At 49.1% G+C, this 18,810-nt stretch overlaps 8 protein-coding genes across 13 annotated transcripts; 5 read left to right on the top strand and 3 right to left on the bottom strand.

The window, feature by feature from the left end:
- Positions 1 to 78: 78 nt before the first annotated feature.
- On the bottom strand, positions 79 to 1,851 carry LOC108023939 (serine/threonine-protein phosphatase 4 regulatory subunit 2-like). Its single transcript, XM_017093625.3, has 4 exons — positions 1,686 to 1,851; positions 1,109 to 1,335; positions 609 to 800; positions 79 to 537 (listed from the first exon to the last, which is right to left on the bottom strand). The coding sequence occupies exons 2-4, from the start codon at positions 1,329 to 1,331 to the stop codon at positions 206 to 208; spliced, it is 747 nt and encodes a 248-aa protein (XP_016949114.3). The 5' UTR covers positions 1,332 to 1,335; positions 1,686 to 1,851; the 3' UTR covers positions 79 to 205.
- An 818-nt stretch (positions 1,852 to 2,669) lies between these two features.
- LOC108023982 (transmembrane protein 198) lies at positions 2,670 to 8,769 on the top strand. 2 transcript variants are annotated; one of them, XM_017093710.3, is made up of 5 exons: positions 2,670 to 3,181; positions 4,276 to 4,641; positions 4,697 to 4,861; positions 5,318 to 5,659; positions 6,238 to 8,769. In XM_017093710.3, the coding sequence occupies exons 1-5, from the start codon at positions 3,095 to 3,097 to the stop codon at positions 6,421 to 6,423; spliced, it is 1,146 nt and encodes a 381-aa protein (XP_016949199.1). In that variant the 5' UTR covers positions 2,670 to 3,094; the 3' UTR covers positions 6,424 to 8,769. The 2 variants fall into 2 exon arrangements, with proteins under 2 accessions (XP_016949199.1, XP_050740663.1); XM_050884706.1 differs by lacking the exon at positions 2,670 to 3,181 and adding an exon at positions 3,281 to 3,494.
- A 49-nt stretch (positions 8,770 to 8,818) lies between these two features.
- LOC108023980 (cytochrome c oxidase subunit 6B1) lies at positions 8,819 to 12,797 on the bottom strand. 3 transcript variants are annotated; one of them, XM_017093708.2, is made up of 2 exons: positions 12,661 to 12,797; positions 8,819 to 9,414 (listed from the first exon to the last, which is right to left on the bottom strand). In XM_017093708.2, the coding sequence occupies exon 2, from the start codon at positions 9,387 to 9,389 to the stop codon at positions 9,156 to 9,158; it is 234 nt and encodes a 77-aa protein (XP_016949197.1). In that variant the 5' UTR covers positions 9,390 to 9,414; positions 12,661 to 12,797; the 3' UTR covers positions 8,819 to 9,155. The 3 variants fall into 3 exon arrangements, with proteins under 3 accessions (XP_016949197.1, XP_016949198.1, XP_043949605.1); XM_017093709.2 differs by having other exon boundaries at positions 8,819 to 9,411; positions 12,661 to 12,787; XM_044093670.2 differs by having other exon boundaries at positions 8,819 to 9,448; positions 12,661 to 12,747.
- LOC108023977 (serine/threonine-protein kinase prpf4B) lies at positions 9,659 to 12,756 on the bottom strand. Of its 3 annotated transcripts, none has more exons than XM_017093704.3 (3): positions 12,661 to 12,756; positions 11,358 to 12,090; positions 9,659 to 11,292 (listed from the first exon to the last, which is right to left on the bottom strand). In XM_017093704.3, exon 3 carries the CDS (start codon positions 11,266 to 11,268, stop codon positions 10,120 to 10,122), a length of 1,149 nt encoding a protein of 382 aa, XP_016949193.1. In that variant the 5' UTR covers positions 11,269 to 11,292; positions 11,358 to 12,090; positions 12,661 to 12,756; the 3' UTR covers positions 9,659 to 10,119. The 3 variants fall into 3 exon arrangements, with proteins under 3 accessions (XP_016949193.1, XP_016949191.1, XP_016949192.1); XM_017093702.2 differs by having other exon boundaries at positions 9,659 to 11,305; positions 11,824 to 12,090; XM_017093703.2 differs by having other exon boundaries at positions 11,824 to 12,090.
- A 16-nt stretch (positions 12,798 to 12,813) lies between the features above and the next one.
- On the top strand, positions 12,814 to 13,491 carry LOC108023978 (ribonuclease P protein subunit p20). Its single transcript, XM_017093706.3, has 2 exons — positions 12,814 to 13,070; positions 13,141 to 13,491. The coding sequence occupies exons 1-2, from the start codon at positions 12,912 to 12,914 to the stop codon at positions 13,489 to 13,491; spliced, it is 510 nt and encodes a 169-aa protein (XP_016949195.1). The 5' UTR covers positions 12,814 to 12,911.
- Positions 13,492 to 13,500: 9 nt separating this feature from the next.
- Positions 13,501 to 14,019, top strand: LOC108023979 (transmembrane protein 203). Its single transcript, XM_017093707.2, has one exon. The coding sequence runs from the start codon at positions 13,501 to 13,503 to the stop codon at positions 13,945 to 13,947; it is 447 nt and encodes a 148-aa protein (XP_016949196.1). The 3' UTR covers positions 13,948 to 14,019.
- A 424-nt stretch (positions 14,020 to 14,443) lies between these two features.
- LOC108024026 (beta-parvin) lies at positions 14,444 to 17,127 on the top strand. The gene is made up of 4 exons (XM_017093793.3): positions 14,444 to 14,699; positions 15,044 to 15,133; positions 15,217 to 15,488; positions 15,972 to 17,127. The coding sequence occupies exons 1-4, from the start codon at positions 14,579 to 14,581 to the stop codon at positions 16,590 to 16,592; spliced, it is 1,104 nt and encodes a 367-aa protein (XP_016949282.1). The 5' UTR covers positions 14,444 to 14,578; the 3' UTR covers positions 16,593 to 17,127.
- LOC108024027 (FAD-linked sulfhydryl oxidase ALR) lies at positions 17,009 to 18,806 on the top strand. Its single transcript, XM_050884707.1, has 5 exons — positions 17,009 to 17,077; positions 17,152 to 17,218; positions 17,555 to 17,962; positions 18,024 to 18,265; positions 18,327 to 18,806. Exons 3-5 carry the CDS (start codon positions 17,564 to 17,566, stop codon positions 18,487 to 18,489), a joined length of 804 nt encoding a protein of 267 aa, XP_050740664.1. The 5' UTR covers positions 17,009 to 17,077; positions 17,152 to 17,218; positions 17,555 to 17,563; the 3' UTR covers positions 18,490 to 18,806.
- The last annotated feature ends 4 nt before the right edge of the window (positions 18,807 to 18,810 follow it).

Here is an 18,810-nt window from a genome sequence, read left to right as displayed (position 1 = left end):
TATAGCTGAAAAACTTGGCATTTTATGAAGTCATCTAATGTTTTTCTGAGGAAAAGGTGCATCGAACCGAAACCTTTACTAAGAGCTTAGCTCTAATAATAAGTGTTCCCTAAAATAATTGTTTTACCACCCTGAAAGTATAATGAAACACCTTGTTGAATACCAAGTGATATATTTATTTTCTGTCCTTTTTGAAAAGCATACATTATGTAGCATGGCCTTCTTGGCCTGTAGCATGGCCTTCTTGGCCTGTAGCATGGCCTTCTTGGCCTGTAGCATGGCCTTCTTGGCCTGTAGCATGGCCTTCTTGGCCTGTAGCATGGCCCTGGAGCCCACTGCCGCTGGGCTCCTCGGCCTCCTTCTTGGCCTTCTTGTCTTTCTTGGCCTTCTTGCTCTTCTTGTTCTTCCTTGCACTGGAGCCAGGCGCCGAGGCCTCCTCGGCGATTGACTGGCTCAGCTTTTCGATGTGGCTCCAGGTCTCCGGATCCAGAACGTCGATCTCGATGCTCTGGGGCTTCGGATTCGTGGCGCGGTGCACTGTGAACAGATGGATGATGGGTGATCCCCGCTCATTACCACAGGAGGAGGAGGAGAAGTGAGGAGCTTACCCACTATGACCTTCTCCACGGCGCGCATGAACTTGTCGATGCGCGAGTAGTGCTTCTGGGGCTCGGTCAGCAGCTCGCACAGCCGCTGGAAGGTGTAGGGAGTCTCGTCGATGCGGTCCAGGCGCCAGAGCAGCGCATACATCGTGCCCTCAAAGTTAAAGGGTCCAAACTTCGGGCAGGTGGGGATTGCGTCTGGCGATCAAAGAAAGGTGAGTGTCAGTTTCTGATTCTGGCTTGTAATCTAACCTGGAGTTAACCCGAAGTTGAACTCACTTTTTCCATATAATTTATTTCTTCAAAAATAAAATAAATGGTATGTACATGTTCATCAAAAAAAAAATGGTGGGTAAAATTTACCAATACGGGTAGATATACAAAATATAAACATTATATTGTTCTATTTGACACAATAGGTTTTTGGTGTGTAGAAAAATATTCAAATTTTGAATTTGAATATATTGTGGTCCGAACAGGATATGTAGAAAGACCAGGAAACTCACCCCGCGGCAAGACTCTGTAGAAGCCGAAGATCGCTATGCAGAGCATCTGGCGGACCAGGTACTTCAGGCTGGACCACGTGAAGATGTTGTCTCCGGTTAGGGCCACATACTGCAGATAGTTCTCCAGCTCCGGGGGAACCAACTTGTCCTGGTGCAGCGTGAAGAAGTGCAGCGAGCGCACGAGGTTGTAAGTGTCCTTCATGGTGACTATATTGGCGGACATAAATCTGTTTGTGGAAAAAGCCGGGCAAACTTAAAAAACCGACAGGTAAGTGAGAAAGACACAAAAAAAAACCAAAAAGTCAGGTTAGAACCTGCAATGGTGCGCAGGCACGCGCAAGCACGGACATGAATAAGCTTGCATGTGCCAGCTGTCCCTCCCCATATTTTCCTCTCGCTCTTTTCGAGGAGCATTCGATTCGCATGGTAGAATTCAATAATGTGGGTGCTTTCACCATGTTAGCTGTTGAAGATGAGGTCCAGGGGATATTTGGAACCGCTTCCATCTGACACTCGACCATCTCCCTTTGCGGCACCTCCCACTGGGGGAAACCGAACCACCCAGACGCCCACTCACCTCAGCTATCCGCACTCCTGCTTTCTTTGAGAACTGCGCCTTTGAACAGCACTTAAGCCGGTTGAGTTGACAATTGAATAGGTCGCTTGCTTCGCCTCGGATTGGTTGCCTATTTTCGCAATGTCACAACGACAGGGTGTGACCTTCCCTCCTCTGACCTTTATGGGAATTACCTAAAATCGGTGTATTTTATTTGGAAACTGAGTTCAGTATTTTTGATTAAAATATTAGCCCCGTTTTTCAACCCTAAAAATCATGGTAATAAAATAATAGTTCAAACTAGCTCTATGGGCTGCTTGTTTCATATCCAATACCTTAGAAAATATGGAAAATATTTTCAAAAATTAAGTATTCCTTTAAGAGATGGGGATCGTTAGCTCAAAACAGTCGGTCTTTTGAATGAACGCCTAGATACGCCTAAACTACGAGCAAAAACCACTAAACAACGAGCATTTTTGACAAAAATCTAAATCTATGAGGAGGTCCTAGGTTCAAATGCGGGGTGTCTAAGTAAAAAAAAGTAAGTAAATAAAAAAGTAGCTTTGTCCGCGCAGATTAACCACGCCCAATTTTGGGCCAGTTGGGGTATTTGTGTAGCAGCCACACATTGCAAGCTAGAGATTGTTGCCCCCAAATGGGAATCCCTGGTTTTTTCGGTCTCAAAGCAAATGCCAAAAGCTACTTTGTTTACCAAGGAAACCAACCAGGTTTCCTCTTTTTCCTTATGAGGCTTAGGTTTTCAATCCTAATATTATAATAAATGATGGGGATAAAAGAGATTTTGATCGTTTAAAACTAAGGCTTCTATGAGACAGTGGTAATTCATAGTTGTTTCACGTCAGGGGTGACTCCCTTGGGCAGTAGCTGGACCGCGGTGGTGTGGCGTACCTGGTCAGGTCGGGCTCCTGAGCTTGGGCCCCGAGCTTTCGGAGCTTTCGGCCGAGCCTTTCGGGGGTTGTTTTGGGCCGCTTCCCCCCTGGCCCACCAGGCCGTGCAGCTGCAGCCATCCCTGTCTTGGCCGCAGGACCGACTCACTGTTTTCCTGTTGTACCACAAGCTATTCTGGCTTGGCCCCGATTGTAGCGAACCCAGGGCAGTGCGAAAATGTGTAGCGGCGGCGATACTGCACTACATCTGACACATCTGCAATAGTTAATTGGCCGCAGGATCGCAAGGGGACTTCGCCCTCCGGACTCGGGTCGCCAGGTGCTCCGCCCCGTTTTTTCTTAAGGAGAAAAGGGACTCAGCGCAGGAATGCCGTGGACTCGTTTTGTGCCAGTGCCAGTGAAGCCCTTCAATTAGCCGAGCCAGCGAGACAGTCGGTAGATACACTGCCCTCCAGTTGGCAGGACAACCACAACAGATCCCAGTTTCGCAGGACAGGGTCCGCCAAAAATAGGTCCGCCGGAATGAGGGTGGCGGCGGACATGGTGTACGACTACGGCAGCGAGGAGGCAATGGGCACCACCCACCTGGACTGGCCCTTCCTCATCAAGGTTCGTAGCCCCCTCGCCCATCTCCATCCCCACCGCCATCCCCATCCCCCTGCCCCACACACTCGACATATTTGCACGCTTTTTAGGTTAAGTCGAGACAATATGCAAAGTGTCGAGTATAATGTGTATAATTGCGGTTTGTGTGTCAATAGCTCTGCCATTGCGAGGACGAGGCGAGCTGAACCTGCGCTCCTCCAAAGCCCCCTCTGCGGGGGGCTTAGGGCCACCTTATAATGGGATGTAAACAGGAACCAATTAAAATATGTGCATATTCACAAACATTTCTCTAATGTTTACCCTATATATTAAACAAGTAAGATATGATATATCATATGAGTTATTAACTTTTAACATATAACTATTCTCATTGTATCTTTGATGTCTATAAGGTTTCTGCAATGTTTACTCTATAAACTGAGCAGATATGATATGATATATCATGTGAATATATGTTTTGTAATATATATCACTTCCTCTTTGTTGTCTATAAAGTTTCTGCATTATTTAATCCATAAATTTAGAAGATATCATATGGTATATCATACGAAATAATAATTTTTAATGTAGCGCTTTCTCTGTGATGTTTATAAGGTTTCTCCAATGCTTACTCTATAAATTTAGAAGATATAATTTGATATATGATACGCATTATTAAAAGACCCACTAAAAACTGGAATATCTCAGCTCTTTCAAATATTTTCCATTATAAAAATATTTTACCTATAAATAAGATTTTCTTTTTATATGCACAGTGTTTTTTAAACAATCAAAAAACCATGATCCTTCGAAGTTTGTGTTCTCCAAATATAATAATATAAGCATGTTTTTAGAGTTGCTAGATTAAGGGGCTTATAGTTTTTTTGGCACTCCTAAACCACTCTCCCAACATAATAATATATGTTTTTTGAGTGGCTCCACATGAGATTAGCACAAAGTGGCGAAGGCAAGTGGCGCCAGCGTCATCGTCGCGGCCCCGTGATAAGTGTGTCGTGTCCTTGGTCGCATTCGTTTGACCCAAGCCATTCGCTCGCCCCGCGTGACACCCTTTCACAAGCGCCGCTGACCTCCTCCTCCGCCTGCTCCTCCTCCCGCAGGGCATCCTGGAGGGACAGACGTGCACGCCCAGTGCGCCGGAGCCGCTGGCCGCCATCCTGTGGGCCATCTTCGCCGTCTTCGGCATCGTCTACGCCCTGCTCGGCTACCGGTGCCTGCGCGCCGTGGGCTTCCTCAGCGGACTGATGGTGGGCGCCAACGGCATCTTCATCCTGCAGGACTTCCAGATCACCTTCCTGGGCAAGCCGGCGGACTCGGCGCTGGCCATAGTGGCCGGGCTGCTGGGCGCCGTCCTCGGTTCCACCTACCCAGTGGCCTCTGTGCTGATTAGCGCCTTCGCCGGAGCCCTGCTCTCCGGCGCCGCCATGGCCGTGTGCGTGGCCACCTTTCCGGACAACGAGTTCGGGGTGAGTCCGTAGTGGAACTCTGTGGATATTGCATATGTAACCTCCTCCTCCGCAGTACCGCGAGATCTATGTGGCCGTGGTGGGCGGCGCCGTCATCTGCTCCGTGCTGACCCTGTGCTGCGTCAAGTACGTGACCATCCTCACCTCCAGCATTGTGGGCACGGCCATGATCCTCAGCGCCATCGACTTCTTCATGCACGGCCTGGAGACCATCAATTGGGTGAGTGCAAAATGTATTTATGTTACAAAATATTTATAACATATTTAATAATCTCATATTATATTGTATTTTACTATAGGGGTCATCAGGTATTTTTGTTTTATAGCTCAAAAGTTAGGTTTATCAGTTATCAGTTTGTTGTATTATTATATAACGTTATTCATGTTATATTTAATTTTATTATAAGGGTCATTTGTTTTTTAGCTAAAAAGATCGGATTATCATTCTATTTTACATAATTCTACATAAATACAATAGAATATTTACATAAAAGACCGTTTTTATGAGTAAATAAATAATACTTTCGAAACATATAATACTAAGGAGCCCCTCCAGATTCCTTTAGAACAATAGTAATACTCTAGAACTATGTAATTTGGGACCCAAGTGAAATAAAGTTATCCTTTTAAGTGCTTCTGCCTTCACCATAATTATAGCTATAATAATCCTCCTCAGATCATCGGCATGCGACCGCATCCCTTGCCGCCACCCTGCTACGGCGGCCTCCTGATCGCCGCCTGGCCCGTCACCATCGTCCTCAGCATCATGGTGCAGTGCTTCATCACCGCCTGGCGCGTGGACCACCGCAAGCGGGTCTACATGCGGCACCACAACCACCCCGGCCACGCCCACGGCGCCCACCTGCCGCACAGCCAGCAGCAGGCGGGACCGGGCCACGCCCTCGCCCCCGTCCGGCGGTCGCAGTCGCGCACCCGGGAGACGCGCGAGGAGGCCAGGCAGCGCAAGTTCCGCTACCTCTACCAGGTGCGCACGGCCCGCGGCGACATCATATCGCAGGTGAGTGGTTAATGGTTAGGGGATCAAGGGGTCCGGGGATTTACTACGATCAGCTTGGTTCCCAGGAGAACTATAGTTAAAGAGCTTTTCCTTGATTAGAAATAAGATTACAAACTATAGTTAAAGATGATTTCCCTTGATTAGAAATAAGATTACAAACTAAATAAACTAATGTAGATAGAAAATTACCCTTAAAATTTCAATATATTTTTGGAGGTTGCAAAAAGTATGCAATGAATATCGCCTTTAGAATGAAGCCATCGAACATCAACATATATTGTTGCATACTTTTAGTCCTCTATACCAGGAACAACTTGGAGATTCATGATAAATTAAGCTAAAGAATTCGTGTTTCTAGTTTATTTGATTTACAGTCATCAAATATATCAATCATCAATATAATTAACCAAGAAGAGCTGTATTTGGAAGTAATTAGTAGTTTTTAATAACATAGAAATACTAAGGAATTCGATAGTAATCAAAATATTTATCAAAAAGAAAGCTACATTTGTTAATAATCAGGAACAGGATCCGGAAATGAAATGCATTAGTTATCTAATGGCCGAATCTCCTTGCAGAACTTCGTTTCGGCCCTGCAGAAGCGCATCCAGCTGAGCGGCACGGAGACCCCATCCGAGCGCTCGATCAAGAGCAGCTCCAACGAGCGGAACACGTTCCGCAGCGACCGCACGCACTTCACCACCATCCACGACCCGGACTCGGAGCTGTGCGACAAGATCGAGATCGTCCGTGACATTGGATAACAAACAAGCAACAGCTACATGTAACTATACCCGTAAGGGGGCTACGGGCTGCGGTACTTGGGCGCGGACGGGACTCGGGTCGGGGGATTGGCCTGGAGCAGCCAGGGGCCTAGGACGGCGGAGAGGGATGACACACAAGTACGGTTGCATGTAGACTTGGTAGATGAGGCACAAAGTGCCAGACACACCGGCAGCGGAAACGGAAACGGGACAGAGTGGAGGCGGACTATTGGAAGCTTTAAATATCTGAGGATATGCACGGATCTGGCGCTGGTTGCTCGCGCGTCGGAGCACTTTGGAGAGATCGGCGGGACAGGAAGTAGTAGGCTAAGATTAGTTGCGTCGTGCACAGCTAGAGTGTAAGGTATCCGCGGTCGGGAAGCTTTCGTTCTCCTCACTTATTCGAATGTTACTAACGATACAAATACTCACTACGCAAGGCGATGTCAAGAGCAGATGGGGCTCACCAGCCGGCACCTGCGAGGGATGAATGCCCTACTGTGGATCTTGGGCACTGCGTATTGCTGCAACTCAAACTAAACCTAACCAAGTACCAGGTACCAATAACGCCTCTCCCACTTCGAGTGCAGCCAGGCAGCCGCAATTACTAATCAGTTCATATCTGTGTTATAATTATACGAGGGTAGAGACGACTCGAGCGGCAGGAGGCTCGCGATTAGAGCGTTGGCATTTCGTTCCATTACAACTATCAATAAATAGGCCTAAGGATTGCGTTGCAAGCACACGTTGCAGTTTCCCGAAGCCCCCACAAAACACAATACAATACCTATTAAGTACAATAACAGCGGGAAGGTCGGGAAACGCGTGCGACCCATACTCGATTTTAGTACGACATTCGGACTGCGATCCTGTACAGTTGGAGCCATAGCCAGGTAGAGGAGGTAGGAGGTAGACCTAAGCCAAAGCTAAGCCATTTCATTGTCGATATATGGTAACTCACAATCGCTGCAGGGCAGGGGAACTTGAGGTCCGACCAAGTCAAAATTCAGCATTGAACCCCCTAACGATCCGCTCGATCAGCCGTCTTAGCATTATCCTTAAGATTAACGTTCGAAACACATATATATATATATATTATATACCTATAATAAGACATTAGATCCATGCAAACAGCGGTACAAAGTAAAAAAAAAGATTCACGCGATAATGCTAGCCGAGACATACCAAGTTAAGTGATATGCAACCATTTTGAACTGTCTAGTTAAGGGGCCTAAGCGCAGTACTTGCTCATCCAAGAAGTACGCTTCTAGTAGGTCTTAGCGGTCTTCCACACTTTCTCCTTTCAAAGAATTGAATAGTCTATTATCTAATCACACAAATATAATGCTAACTAGTAGGACTTTTCAAAAACTTTTGTACACCATCATGCCGTAGTTGCAGAACAGGTTGGGCTCATTAACTAGACAATTACAACAGAGAGTATAAAAACAAATAATTAAATAGATTTAGAAACGAAGAGCCCAGAGAGGTATCCAAGCCTTCAAGGATTGGACATTGCCAGGCAGAGACTTCCATATCGGTCGGTTTGTTTCCAAATCACACAACTCAAGTTTCCTGTTTTGTTGTTTGACGCTTTGTTTTTAGGAATTGCTGCCGTCCGCAATTGTTGATTTTAAGCTATCCCAAAACAAAACTGTAAAGCGACAGAAACGTCAAAGTTCTTGCGGATTTTTTGAAACTGGAAAGAATGTGTCACTTTGACACATAAAGTAATCGATATCGATACATGACATGTGTCATTTTGGCACTTAAAGCAAAGGATGACATTTATCAATCAAATGTCAAAAGTCGATTATCGATAACTGAAATACATTTTCCAATTTGAAGTTTTCCTAAGATTTTTGACAAGTTGCTTGCGCTAAGATTCTATATCTCTCCCTATAAATTGTTAATTCTGTTCCTCTCGTTGTTTTAATGTTCAACAGCAATGTCTAATCGGAGGATAATGCCAAGGGTATGTTTACATTTAAGTTTGGCGAATAATAGATTTTTTAAGACAAGTGTTTGACACACTTAATCCAATATAATGAAAACGGATAATAACTGCAAACTAAAGTAGTGGAAGTCATAACAGAGTTGCACCTATGTATACACTAATAAGATTCAAATAAAGTAAATCGGAATATTAAAAAGGCCAAATGCGGTTGTCGGTGCAATTCTAGCTTTGGTGGAAATGTTGGAAGCGACTGCTAATAAAAAATAATACAAGAAAATGTAATAACCAAAGAGAAAACATATTAAATAAACGATGCAGGCCACACTTGTGTTTTTCTGTTATCAGTTTCAGATTGATCTTTGAAATGGGTCCCAAACAATAAAGACTGATTGGGATCATAGGTATATCGGTGCCTCCAAATGACGAAACGCTGGCCTCTTCGTGTCTAATAGTTTATTAATTAATAACACATCGGATTACAGTGGCGTGGACCTGTCTCGAATTCCTTTTCGGCCAGCAACAGGATATAGAAGAAGAAACAAGCGGTCGATTCAGAATTCAGATAATTGAACATTTGTGTATTTAGGTATTTGTCGACGATGGTCTGCATTCATCGCTCGGGTAAGCACAAACATCACAAACACGAACTAGTCTCTGTTGCAATTGCCGGATTCTGGTTACGACGCTGCTCTACGTCCGCCCATCCATCCATCCATCCATCGATCGTATCCTGCTCTGTGTGTTCTTTGGGGACTGGGGATGTGGTGCGCCGAACTTAGATGCGGCCGGGGAATGTGCCGCTCTCGCGCTGATCGTCCCACTTCTCCACCCAGGCGTTGGGACACATCGACTTGTAGACCTTCTGGAAGTAGTTGCAGGGCGCGAAGTCCTCGCCGCGCTTCTTCTGGCAGCGGTGGAAGTCGATGTACGATTGGTAGCAGTAGCGGGTCACGTTCTGGTTAGGGAACCGTGGATCGAAGGGGGCGGTCTCCAGCTTGTAGGCGGACATGTTGCTGTCTGACGATTTGTCGCTGCTTTTGTTTTTGGACATGAAAAATTGCATATAGACTTTAGTTGGGAAAAGGAAAATAAAAGGAAACGAAACGAAACGAAACCAAAGGTAGGGCGAAAATCATCGATCGAAACGCAACCAAAGTCAGAGTCGGAATGAAAAAGAAAGAGATGGATGTCGTAACGAAATGAGAATGGAAGCGAAAAGTTAAATACAATTTCAGTGCAAAAACGGGTAGGAAGAGATAGACATATAAATCACAAAGGTTAGTTCTTCACGTTTGCGGTTGCTTAATGAGCGGTATATATCATATTATATATAGAGAGATACATCTCGTAGGGATCTGCTAAGTTTATGGCTTATCATTTAAGGCTACGATTATTTTATTAAGTGTATGTCGATCTGGGCAGCGTCTATCTAGTCCGTCTCGACCCGTGTGAAAAAAATACAAATTACACTGCTCGCGCTTGCAGCTCGAAAGCCCTCCAATATCTATATAAATCTATAAGCTACGGATCTGTGCTTGCTTTTTCTCGTGTACAAAATCTTCAAAAGGGACTGGGTTTGCTTTATCTCAGTGAATGCGGATGTGTGTGTCTCGAGTGTGCGGGAGAATGGTTGGTATTTGGTCGAATCAGAATCGAATTTGCAGCTGGGGAGTTCACGTTTGTTGCTCTGCCTGCGTTCAAGTACATGTTTCTACGAGGTGTGGGCACTGTTTCGGCCACTACTTGACCAGCGGCCGCTTGCCGTTGTCCGTATCGCAGGCGTTGCTCTTGTATTTATTGACCTCGGCCAGGTACAACGACCAGAAGTCCTTCGGGTCCACATCGCTCTCGTTGGTGGTCTTCAGCTTGGCCACAACGCCAGTCTTCAGGACCTTTCCGCCGCGTCGCCGTCCCACTAGCGGAGGAGGCGGCGCCGACTTGCCGGCCGCCGCGGCAGCTATGTATGGAGCGGCAGCGCTGCTGGCTGCGCCTACAGCAATGGCCGGCAGCGCGGGCGCTGTGGAGGCCTCCGGCGATGCCAATTGCTGCTGCTGCAGCTCCTCCATCACAGCTGGCTGCTGCATTGGCTGATTGCCAACCTGCTGCTTCTGTCCCTCCTGCAACTTCTTGAACAGCTCCATGAACGAGCCATCGTTGGCGAACACGGGATGCGAAGGCGGCTCCGGCTTAGGTGGCGGATACACTTTGCCCTCCCTGGCCAGTGCTTCGCGCAGCTTCTGCTCCATCTCGCGGTGGATGCGCTCCTTGTCGAAGGGCTCGTCGGTATCGAGGTTATAGTAGGCACCCACTGCGGAGGCGGCGGCAGCGGCAGTCATGTTCTTGCCGGCCAATTGCACTTGATCAGCGGCGGCGGCAGCTGCAGCGGCTGCCTTCTGTACGGCACTCAGCTCCGCTCTGCCGGAGGACGATGGCAGGTTGCCCCTACGCTGGCTGTTGTGGTTGCTGCTGGATCCGGACATGTGGCCAGGGCCAGAGGCCGGCGATTCCGAGCGGCGGTAGTGGCTCGAGCGCCTCGAGTACTCCCGGTCGCGATCCCTGGAGCGGTCCCTGGATCGATCCCTGGAGCGATCCCTGGAGCGATCTCTTGAGCGATCTCTGGAGTCGCGATCCCTGTGGTGGCGGGACGGCTGTCGCTGCTGCTCCTGGCGGCGGCGGCGCTGGCCAGAGCGCTCCGCAGAGCGGCTACGACTGCGACTGCGAGAACGCGAAAGGCTGCGACTGTAGCGGCTGCGCTCCCGCCTGGAGGATCCGCCGGAGCCACGGTCATGGTAGCCGCGCTGATGGCCTCGCCCGGCGCGCCGCTGCAGCTGCTGGTGGTGATTGTCCTCCTGATCCTGCTGATAGTAGGGCAGGCGGGCCGCCGACATGTCGGATGGGGATGTAGTGATGATCTGCAATTCGAAACTGTGCCGCGTTAAATCGAGCAGTTGGCAGAGGCGCGTTTTTTACGAAATACCTATGTATACACAATATCAGAGTATGCTTTCAGTATTCAGTTAACTTTTTCTGTTTTTCGGTTCTTTTTGGATCTGCTGTTCGGTTCGTTTCGGTTCTGTTCGGCTTGGCGCTTGTCAGAAACAAGAATCGATAATCGAGAGTCTAGCGAAATTTCTTGCGCTGCCCTGACTTGGCTGGCGCTGGCTCCTTGACCCACGGACCAGACACCACCAATCGGATTTTGGGAGCCGGAGCTCCAACCAAGCGGGATGGGCGGCAAGAAATGCAAGCGGAACAGGCTCTGTCCGGCGGGCGCATACGCGACTGCGAGTGCGACTCTTATGCAATTTTGGATACTTAGACATTGATTCGATTAGATTGGATTGGATTGGATTGCTTTGATTTGATTTGGTAGTAGAAGTAGTAGTAGTAGTACTTGGCTTGCAGATTTCTGTTCTGATAAAATGAGAGAAATGGTAATTTACTTGTTTGCGATGTCCGCTGGACGCTGGAAGTGCTGCGGCTCCTTCGTTACGTTATCATCCGATGATGACGATGGTGCTGCTGAGGCTATAGTTGCTCCTGCTGCTGCTGCTGTTGTTGTTGTGGAGTGGAATGGAGATCCTTCCGGTTTTGTTGGGCTTAGTGCGAGAATCAGTGGGATTCTGCGCTTGCCTGTGTTTTGCTTGCGTTTAGTGCTTAACTGCGATTGCGATTTGCGACTCTGAAACGTATCGGATTTTCGGATTCGCCTGCATGGAAAAATGACTTGAACGCATGAATACAAAACGTTACTCGAACCAGGGAACGCGCGGTGCAGGGGATTTGATTTGAATAGTCTTTCTGGCTACAGTAGTGACTAGATATACCCATGGGGACGGTTCTTGCCCCGGCCACCCGCTTGGGCGAGCGGTGGCTTATGTAACCCCGGGAGGGAGGAGGGGGAGGGTGGGGGATCCGAGTCCGGATCGGGACAACTTACGGATGAAGATGCTGGCGCCGGAGCCCCTCCTCCCAGCCCCGCACGGCCCCCGCCAACAATCTCTACCAGCGAGTTATGTAACTTGTACTTTTTTCATCTCTCTTTCTTTTTTTTTCCTGCTGCCCGAGGAATTCGCCAGCGGAAGTGTGTGTGTATGGGTGTGTGTGTGTTAGTGCGCTTGTGTCTGTGTGCGAGCGTGTGTTACGAGTTGCGAAGTTTTTGGAATGGCCTCTGGTGGGGCCAGCAAGTTCTTGGTTCTTTGGCTGGGCATCGATCGGATCGGTGCCTTGGCTTACGGTCTGGTGTACTTGATAAGGTGCGCTAGTGCCCTAAAACATACCTTTGTTGTTACGAGAGTACGACGAAAAATTTTCAACTGCCGAGAATTCTCACGAGCGCCCCGATAGGAATAGCGATGGCCGAGCGTAGAGCTATCGGTGGCTGTCAGTGTGACAGCTAGAGCCGGGTTGCCAGATCGTCCGGCACGGCCAGTGTTGGGCAACCCTCGCTTCGGAGTGCAGTGCGGAGTCCGAAATTGTGACACGCGCAGATGGGAAACAGAGGTCGCCTTCTCCGCCGCCGCCGCCGTTGATGATGGGCAGCAATCCGCCCGAGCACGGGACCAAGCCGAGATCCACCCGAAGCCACAACAACAGACCGCAGAACCACCGAGTGGTGCGCAAGCAGCCGCCGCGTCCCTCCGTCAGCGACCGCCACAACATCTACATCACCAGCAAGACAGACTTCAAGGTAGGTGGCTGGTTCTCTTGATGGGTCCACACATCCTCTAATCTTGTGCTGTTCCCCCGCGCCTGGACAGGCCCAGCAGCGCCGCTGCGAGGAGCTGCTCAACTCCGGCGCCCGCGAGATCTTCCTGCATTGCATGGGCTTCTCGGTCACCCGAGGCCTCAATCTCGCCCTGCGCCTTGTCCACAACTCGGAGGGCGCCCTCAGCTACGCCATCAACACGTCCACCGTCCAGCTGGTGGACGAGCTGCATCCGCTGTGCGATGCCGAGGACATAGCCTTCCGCCAGCGCAACAACTCGGCCCTGCACATCAAGATCTTCAATCGCAGCCTCTTCGACATCGTTGTGCCGCAACCGTCGCAGTCGCAAACGCAAGCCCAGTCCCTGGGACAGTTCCGGGGCAAGCCGAAGGCCAGACAGTAGGACGGCAGAATGTTTAAGCTCTCGGAGCTGGTGCGCTGGCTGGGGCTCACCGAGTTCGAGATCCTGGTCAACCTGTGCGGCCTGCTGGTCTTCACCATCACGCTGGCCGTCAAGCTGCACCTGCAGGCCAGTGCCGGACCCGGCGGCATGCTGCCCGAGCCCATGGGCGACTGGTTCACCGTCTTCAGCCCGCTGTTCTTTATCGACATCTGCAACGCGTACTTCTGCGTCATCGTGGGCATACGCATGTACCTGGACTCCAACAACAAGCGAAAGGCCCTGCACCGCTTCATGTGGAGCACCTACTTCCTGGTGCTGATAGCCATCTTCAAGTACCTGCTCTGCCTGAAGCTCTCCAGCAAGACGGGCCTCGAGTACTCGGAGGTCTTCTCCCCGATCTTCGTCCTGCTGCAGCTCGTGGCGGTGCGAGCCTGCCAGTTGCCCAACTCCATCTGAACTGTAGACCTATTATATATTCATAGACCTAGTATGATACGATACATATATTATTTCTGATCCAAAACGGAAGTTGATGGCTTTTCTACTTGGGTGTTTTAATAGTTTTCTAATAGTTTGTCCAATCCCCAAGGGATCTTAAAGTGATCTTGAATCGTAGCTTATCCATGCCTTTTTATAATTGGTCTTTTTAATTTTTACAACTTCAATTCTTTTAAAATTAAAATAATTAAAAAAGTTGGAAAAAATCATAGGCGAGTAGTGGTATTTGAACTCTACCCTTTGATACCAGTACATATGTATCTTAATTAAGCTGATTATTTCATAAGCGTTTTCTAAACTGTTTGCAAAAAAAAGGTTCCCATTAATTAAATATATTGAAACAGCCTAGCGCTAAATAAGGATAAGATTGTTATAAAACTAAAAAATTTTAATTTCTGTAATATTATTCCGAACTTCTTCCGAATACCAGTGTTGGACAACGACGGCCGTGGGCCTTGCGATCAGGTGGCAGCCCCAAGGGAAACCGATTGCTCAGCTCCGAAAACGCCCGAAAAGAAACAATAATAGAAACTGTTGAGCCAATCCGGAATTTGCGGAATCCAGTAAATCCAGTCGCACCGCTAGCGCCATGTCCACCTTGAACCGCCCCAAGTCCCCGCACACGCCCACCGCCATCAAGAAGGGCGAGAAGGAGGACAGTTTCTGGGACAAGTTCAGCACTTTGGGTCGCAAACGCGGCACCCGCGAAGGTAGGTGGATCACTTGGAGCTCCACAGACGCTTCTCTGTGGCCGTAGACTGAAGGGATGCCATAGAATTTTGTTCTTGGAACTCCAATCCTCGGATTGACCACCCAAGGTTGGCCGGAAACGGCTCCCCCTCCCCCCGGGAAGCTCTTCTGGGAACAGATGTGCGGATGCGGATTCGCTGAATGGCCAGAACATTGCGTCACTGATGACGCACACAAACAAACGTAGCTCGCAAGTGTACGACTGTGTGTGTGTGTGTGATGGCCTTGTGTCGTCATCGTTTTTGTTTACCTTATTTTGGATGCTATCTTAAAATACGCCCCCCTCTTCCCGCTCCAATTGCAGTGAAGAAGGTCCAGGAGGAGGGCAAGTACGCCATCGACTCGCCGGGCTCACCCAACCAGTATGACATCCCGCCCGAGGACTACGCCCTGCGTAAGTGCATGCCCATTCTGGAGGGGATTAGCCCCTCATCCCTTCATAAAACCCTTTCTAACGTTACCATCCGATCCCCCTAGGCGAGCACGAACAGCGCGCCGTCATCGATCCGCAGTCCATCAATGATCCCGAGGTGATCAAGCTGCAGCGCATCCTCGTCGACTGGATCAACGACGAGCTGGCCGAGCAGCGCATCATTGTCCAGCAGCTGGACGAGGACATGTACGACGGCCAGGTGCTGCACAAGCTGTGGGAGAAGCTCACCGGCAAGAAGCTGGACGTGCCGGAGGTCACCCAGTCGGAGCAGGGCCAGCACGAGAAGCTCAACATCGTCCTGAAGGCCGTCAACCACGTGAGTGTCCTTGTACAGGCCGAGTTCTGGGAGAGATTCAGAGCCCATACTAACTTCACTTTCACTCATATATTTGCTGATTAGGGTTTACCCTTGGAAAAAACCTTTAAAGGGACTTGAAAATTAGTATTTTAGTTAAATATTTAAAGATTTAATATTACAAACTTTCTTTAAATCAATATAACTATTAAATAAATCATATAGATTTCCTCTCAGTAAATAAAAAAAGTAGGAACTACGCCACTAAATCTAAAATCAAGAGCAATTTAGATGTTAAAGATGTTATTTTTGAAGCCTTCTTAAGCTTATTGCTTTGCTTGTATTACATTTTTTACTATTACTCATCATTAGTCATTAATTTCATATCACTTACATTTAGAGGCTTGGAAAAATGTTTAAATTTAATAGAAACCTCAAAAGTGGAGATCTTGGCAGAGAGGTTACAACTGGTTTTTAATTCCACTTTTTCTTTTTCCCCCGCAGACACTCGGCTTCCACCAGAAGATCCCCAAATGGTCGGTGGCCAGCGTGCACTCCAAGAACATCGTGGCCATTCTGCATCTGCTGGTGGCTCTGGTGCGTCACTTCCGGGCGCCCGTTCGCCTGCCGGAGAACGTGTTTGTGACCGTGGTGATTGCCGAGAAGAATGCGGGCGTGCTGAATGCGCAGAAGTTCCAGGAACAGATCACCTCCGAGTACGACGACCTGGGCATGCGTTGCGAGAAGGACGCCTTCGACACGCTGATCGACTGTGCGCCCGACAAGCTGGCCGTGGTGAAGAAGTCCCTCATCACGTTCGTGAACAAGCACCTGGCCAAGCTGAACTTCGAGATCAGCGATCTCAATACGGACTTCCGCGACGGCGTCTATCTGTGCCTTCTCATGGGACTGCTCGGCGGCTTCTTTGTTCCCCTGCATGAGTTCCATTTGACGCCGCAGGACGTCGATCAGATGGTCAGCAATGTGGCCTTCGCCTTCGACCTGATGCAGGACGTGGGCCTGCCCAAGCCCAAGGCGCGGCCCGAGGACATTGTCAACATGGACCTGAAGTCCACCCTGCGCGTCCTCTACAGCCTGTTCACCATGTTCAGGGACTATGCCTAAGCTGCGGCCAGTTGAAGCAAGCCGCAAGAAAGCCAGAGGAGCAACAACAGGCGCCAATTTTACATTTTATATTAACGTTTTTTGTAATGTTTACACGCTTAATTTATGTGCGTTCCAAAGCTTGGCTGTAGAAGGGACGGCAGTTCACCCTCTACGGTCAGCCCAATGAACGATTTTATATATATTTATAAACATATTTGTGTCGTACGTCTAACCACTGCCCTCTGCCCGGACCCAGTTTGTCCGGAGCAGGGCAGAGAAGAGCTAACCCAAACCCAAAACCAAGCCCGGCGGCCAGTTGTTAACTTGTCTTACGTGCCAGACGTAGTAGTTGTTACTAAGTGAATTTACTGTATTAATACACAATAACCAACCGACATTGTGCCTTTGGATCACACCGAGCTTTTGCGAAATATGTCACAGATCAGATATCAAACCTGTAAATGTAGAAGTTTACGGAAAAGTCTTCAAAAAAATTGTATTGTGTACGTTAAAAATTTGGATTAGAAAAATCAATAAAATATTGCCAATAGCACATGTGTTATTCTACTTTACACAGTTTCAAGGCGCAAAATTAACCTGGGGCTGCAGCACTCCAAACCGCCCAGCTTCCAAACATTTTCCATGTAAGTTCTTTTTGATTGTCTCAAAACATTACTTACTTGCCTTGCGCTTTGCTTTTTGAATTGTGGCGGTTGCGCGCCCAACTCGCAACGGTCTGTTATCGATAGCCCAGCGATGGGGAGTGGGCTGCCAGACCAAGCAGGGCAACGAGCTCTTATCGATCACTGCTGGCCAGGCCGCTTTAATTTGAAAACTTTGACTTGGCTCCTGGCGCAGGACCTGCTCACTACCCTAATATAAAATACAAATAATTTTCCAATTCAACAATCGCCAATCGCAAGTGCAAAAGTAACAGCAAAACAAAACGTTCCCCGAGTAATGTGTTGTTTTGCAACAAGGTGGCAACCATGCGCATGCTCTTTATGATTTTCACAATAGCCGAGCGAAGTTTCAAGATTCTAGAGCTGCCCACCACCGCCACAACGCTCCTGCTGCGCCGCCAGTGCCACAACTACGGCTACGACTACATCAGCCCCACGCACATAGAACTCAGTCGTGAGGCCACCCGCCTAGTGATCCGCCGCCTCCAGCGCACCGTGCTCCGCCTGATCCGTGACCCGGACTTTAGCATGTCCGCCGAGGCGAATCCCGAGACGGAAAAGGAGACCCAGGACTCGCCGTTCGCGGCCAACCGCAAGGCCGGTCCCACCGCCGCCGGCAAGCAGGACTCCAACTGCCGCACCTGCAACGACTTCAAGTCCTGGTCGAAACAACAGCGCCTCATCTCCAACGTGCAGAGCTCCAAGGTAACCACTCCATTGCCCTCCTGCTGTCATCTCGAGCCTCTACCTTTCTCTCCCCCTGCAGGTGAAGCACATGGCCGCCGCCGAGAAGCTCACGGTTAATGCCGCCCAGGAACCGCTGCCCCGCGATGACTGCCCGCTGGACAAGGTGCGCCTGGGCATCTCCACCTGGGGACTGCTCCACACGATGGCCGCCTTCTACTCGGACAACCCCACGGACACCGAGAAGCGCGACATGAAGACCTTCTTCGAGGTGCTCTCCCGCCTCTATCCCTGCGAGTTTTGCGCCAAGGACTTTCGCACCGAGTAAGTGCCTCCCAGGATCCCATTTCTAAAGAGTTCACTTCTAAGCTAATCCCCCCCACAGCCTGGATGTCAACCCGATCAATGTGAACTCCCAGAAGGAGCTGGCCATGTGGCTGTGCAAGTTCCACAACCGCGTGAACGACAAGCTGGGAAAACCGCTCTTCGACTGCACCAAGGTGAACGAGAGATGGCGCGACGGCTGGCTGGACGGCTCCTGCGACTAGGCGCCCCCAGTCCCATCTTGCCGAGAATCCCCCGTTGACCGGTTGTCATGTTGACCAGACTTGTCCCACATATTGCTCGGCATGCAGCCATCCACAACCACGGAACACTGGACTCTCCTGCTCGGCGGTGATCCGCCACCCAAACCTGTGCCCTGTGCTCCGTTCCCTGGCCAGAGGCACTGCCCATTAGTCGGAGTCTGCGTCGGCGTGACATAAAATTGAGTTATATATTGTAATAGAGCGACACATCAACGGTCCGTTGTTAAATGATTTGCTGGCTATGAACTCTCAGAGAATACACACATTTTGTTGAAGAACCCC

This window comes from Drosophila biarmipes, chromosome X (assembly GCF_025231255.1).
Source record: "Drosophila biarmipes strain raj3 chromosome X, RU_DBia_V1.1, whole genome shotgun sequence".
Classification (NCBI taxonomy): domain Eukaryota; kingdom Metazoa; phylum Arthropoda; class Insecta; order Diptera; family Drosophilidae; genus Drosophila; species Drosophila biarmipes.
This window is presented reverse-complemented; position numbering and strand designations above follow the sequence as displayed.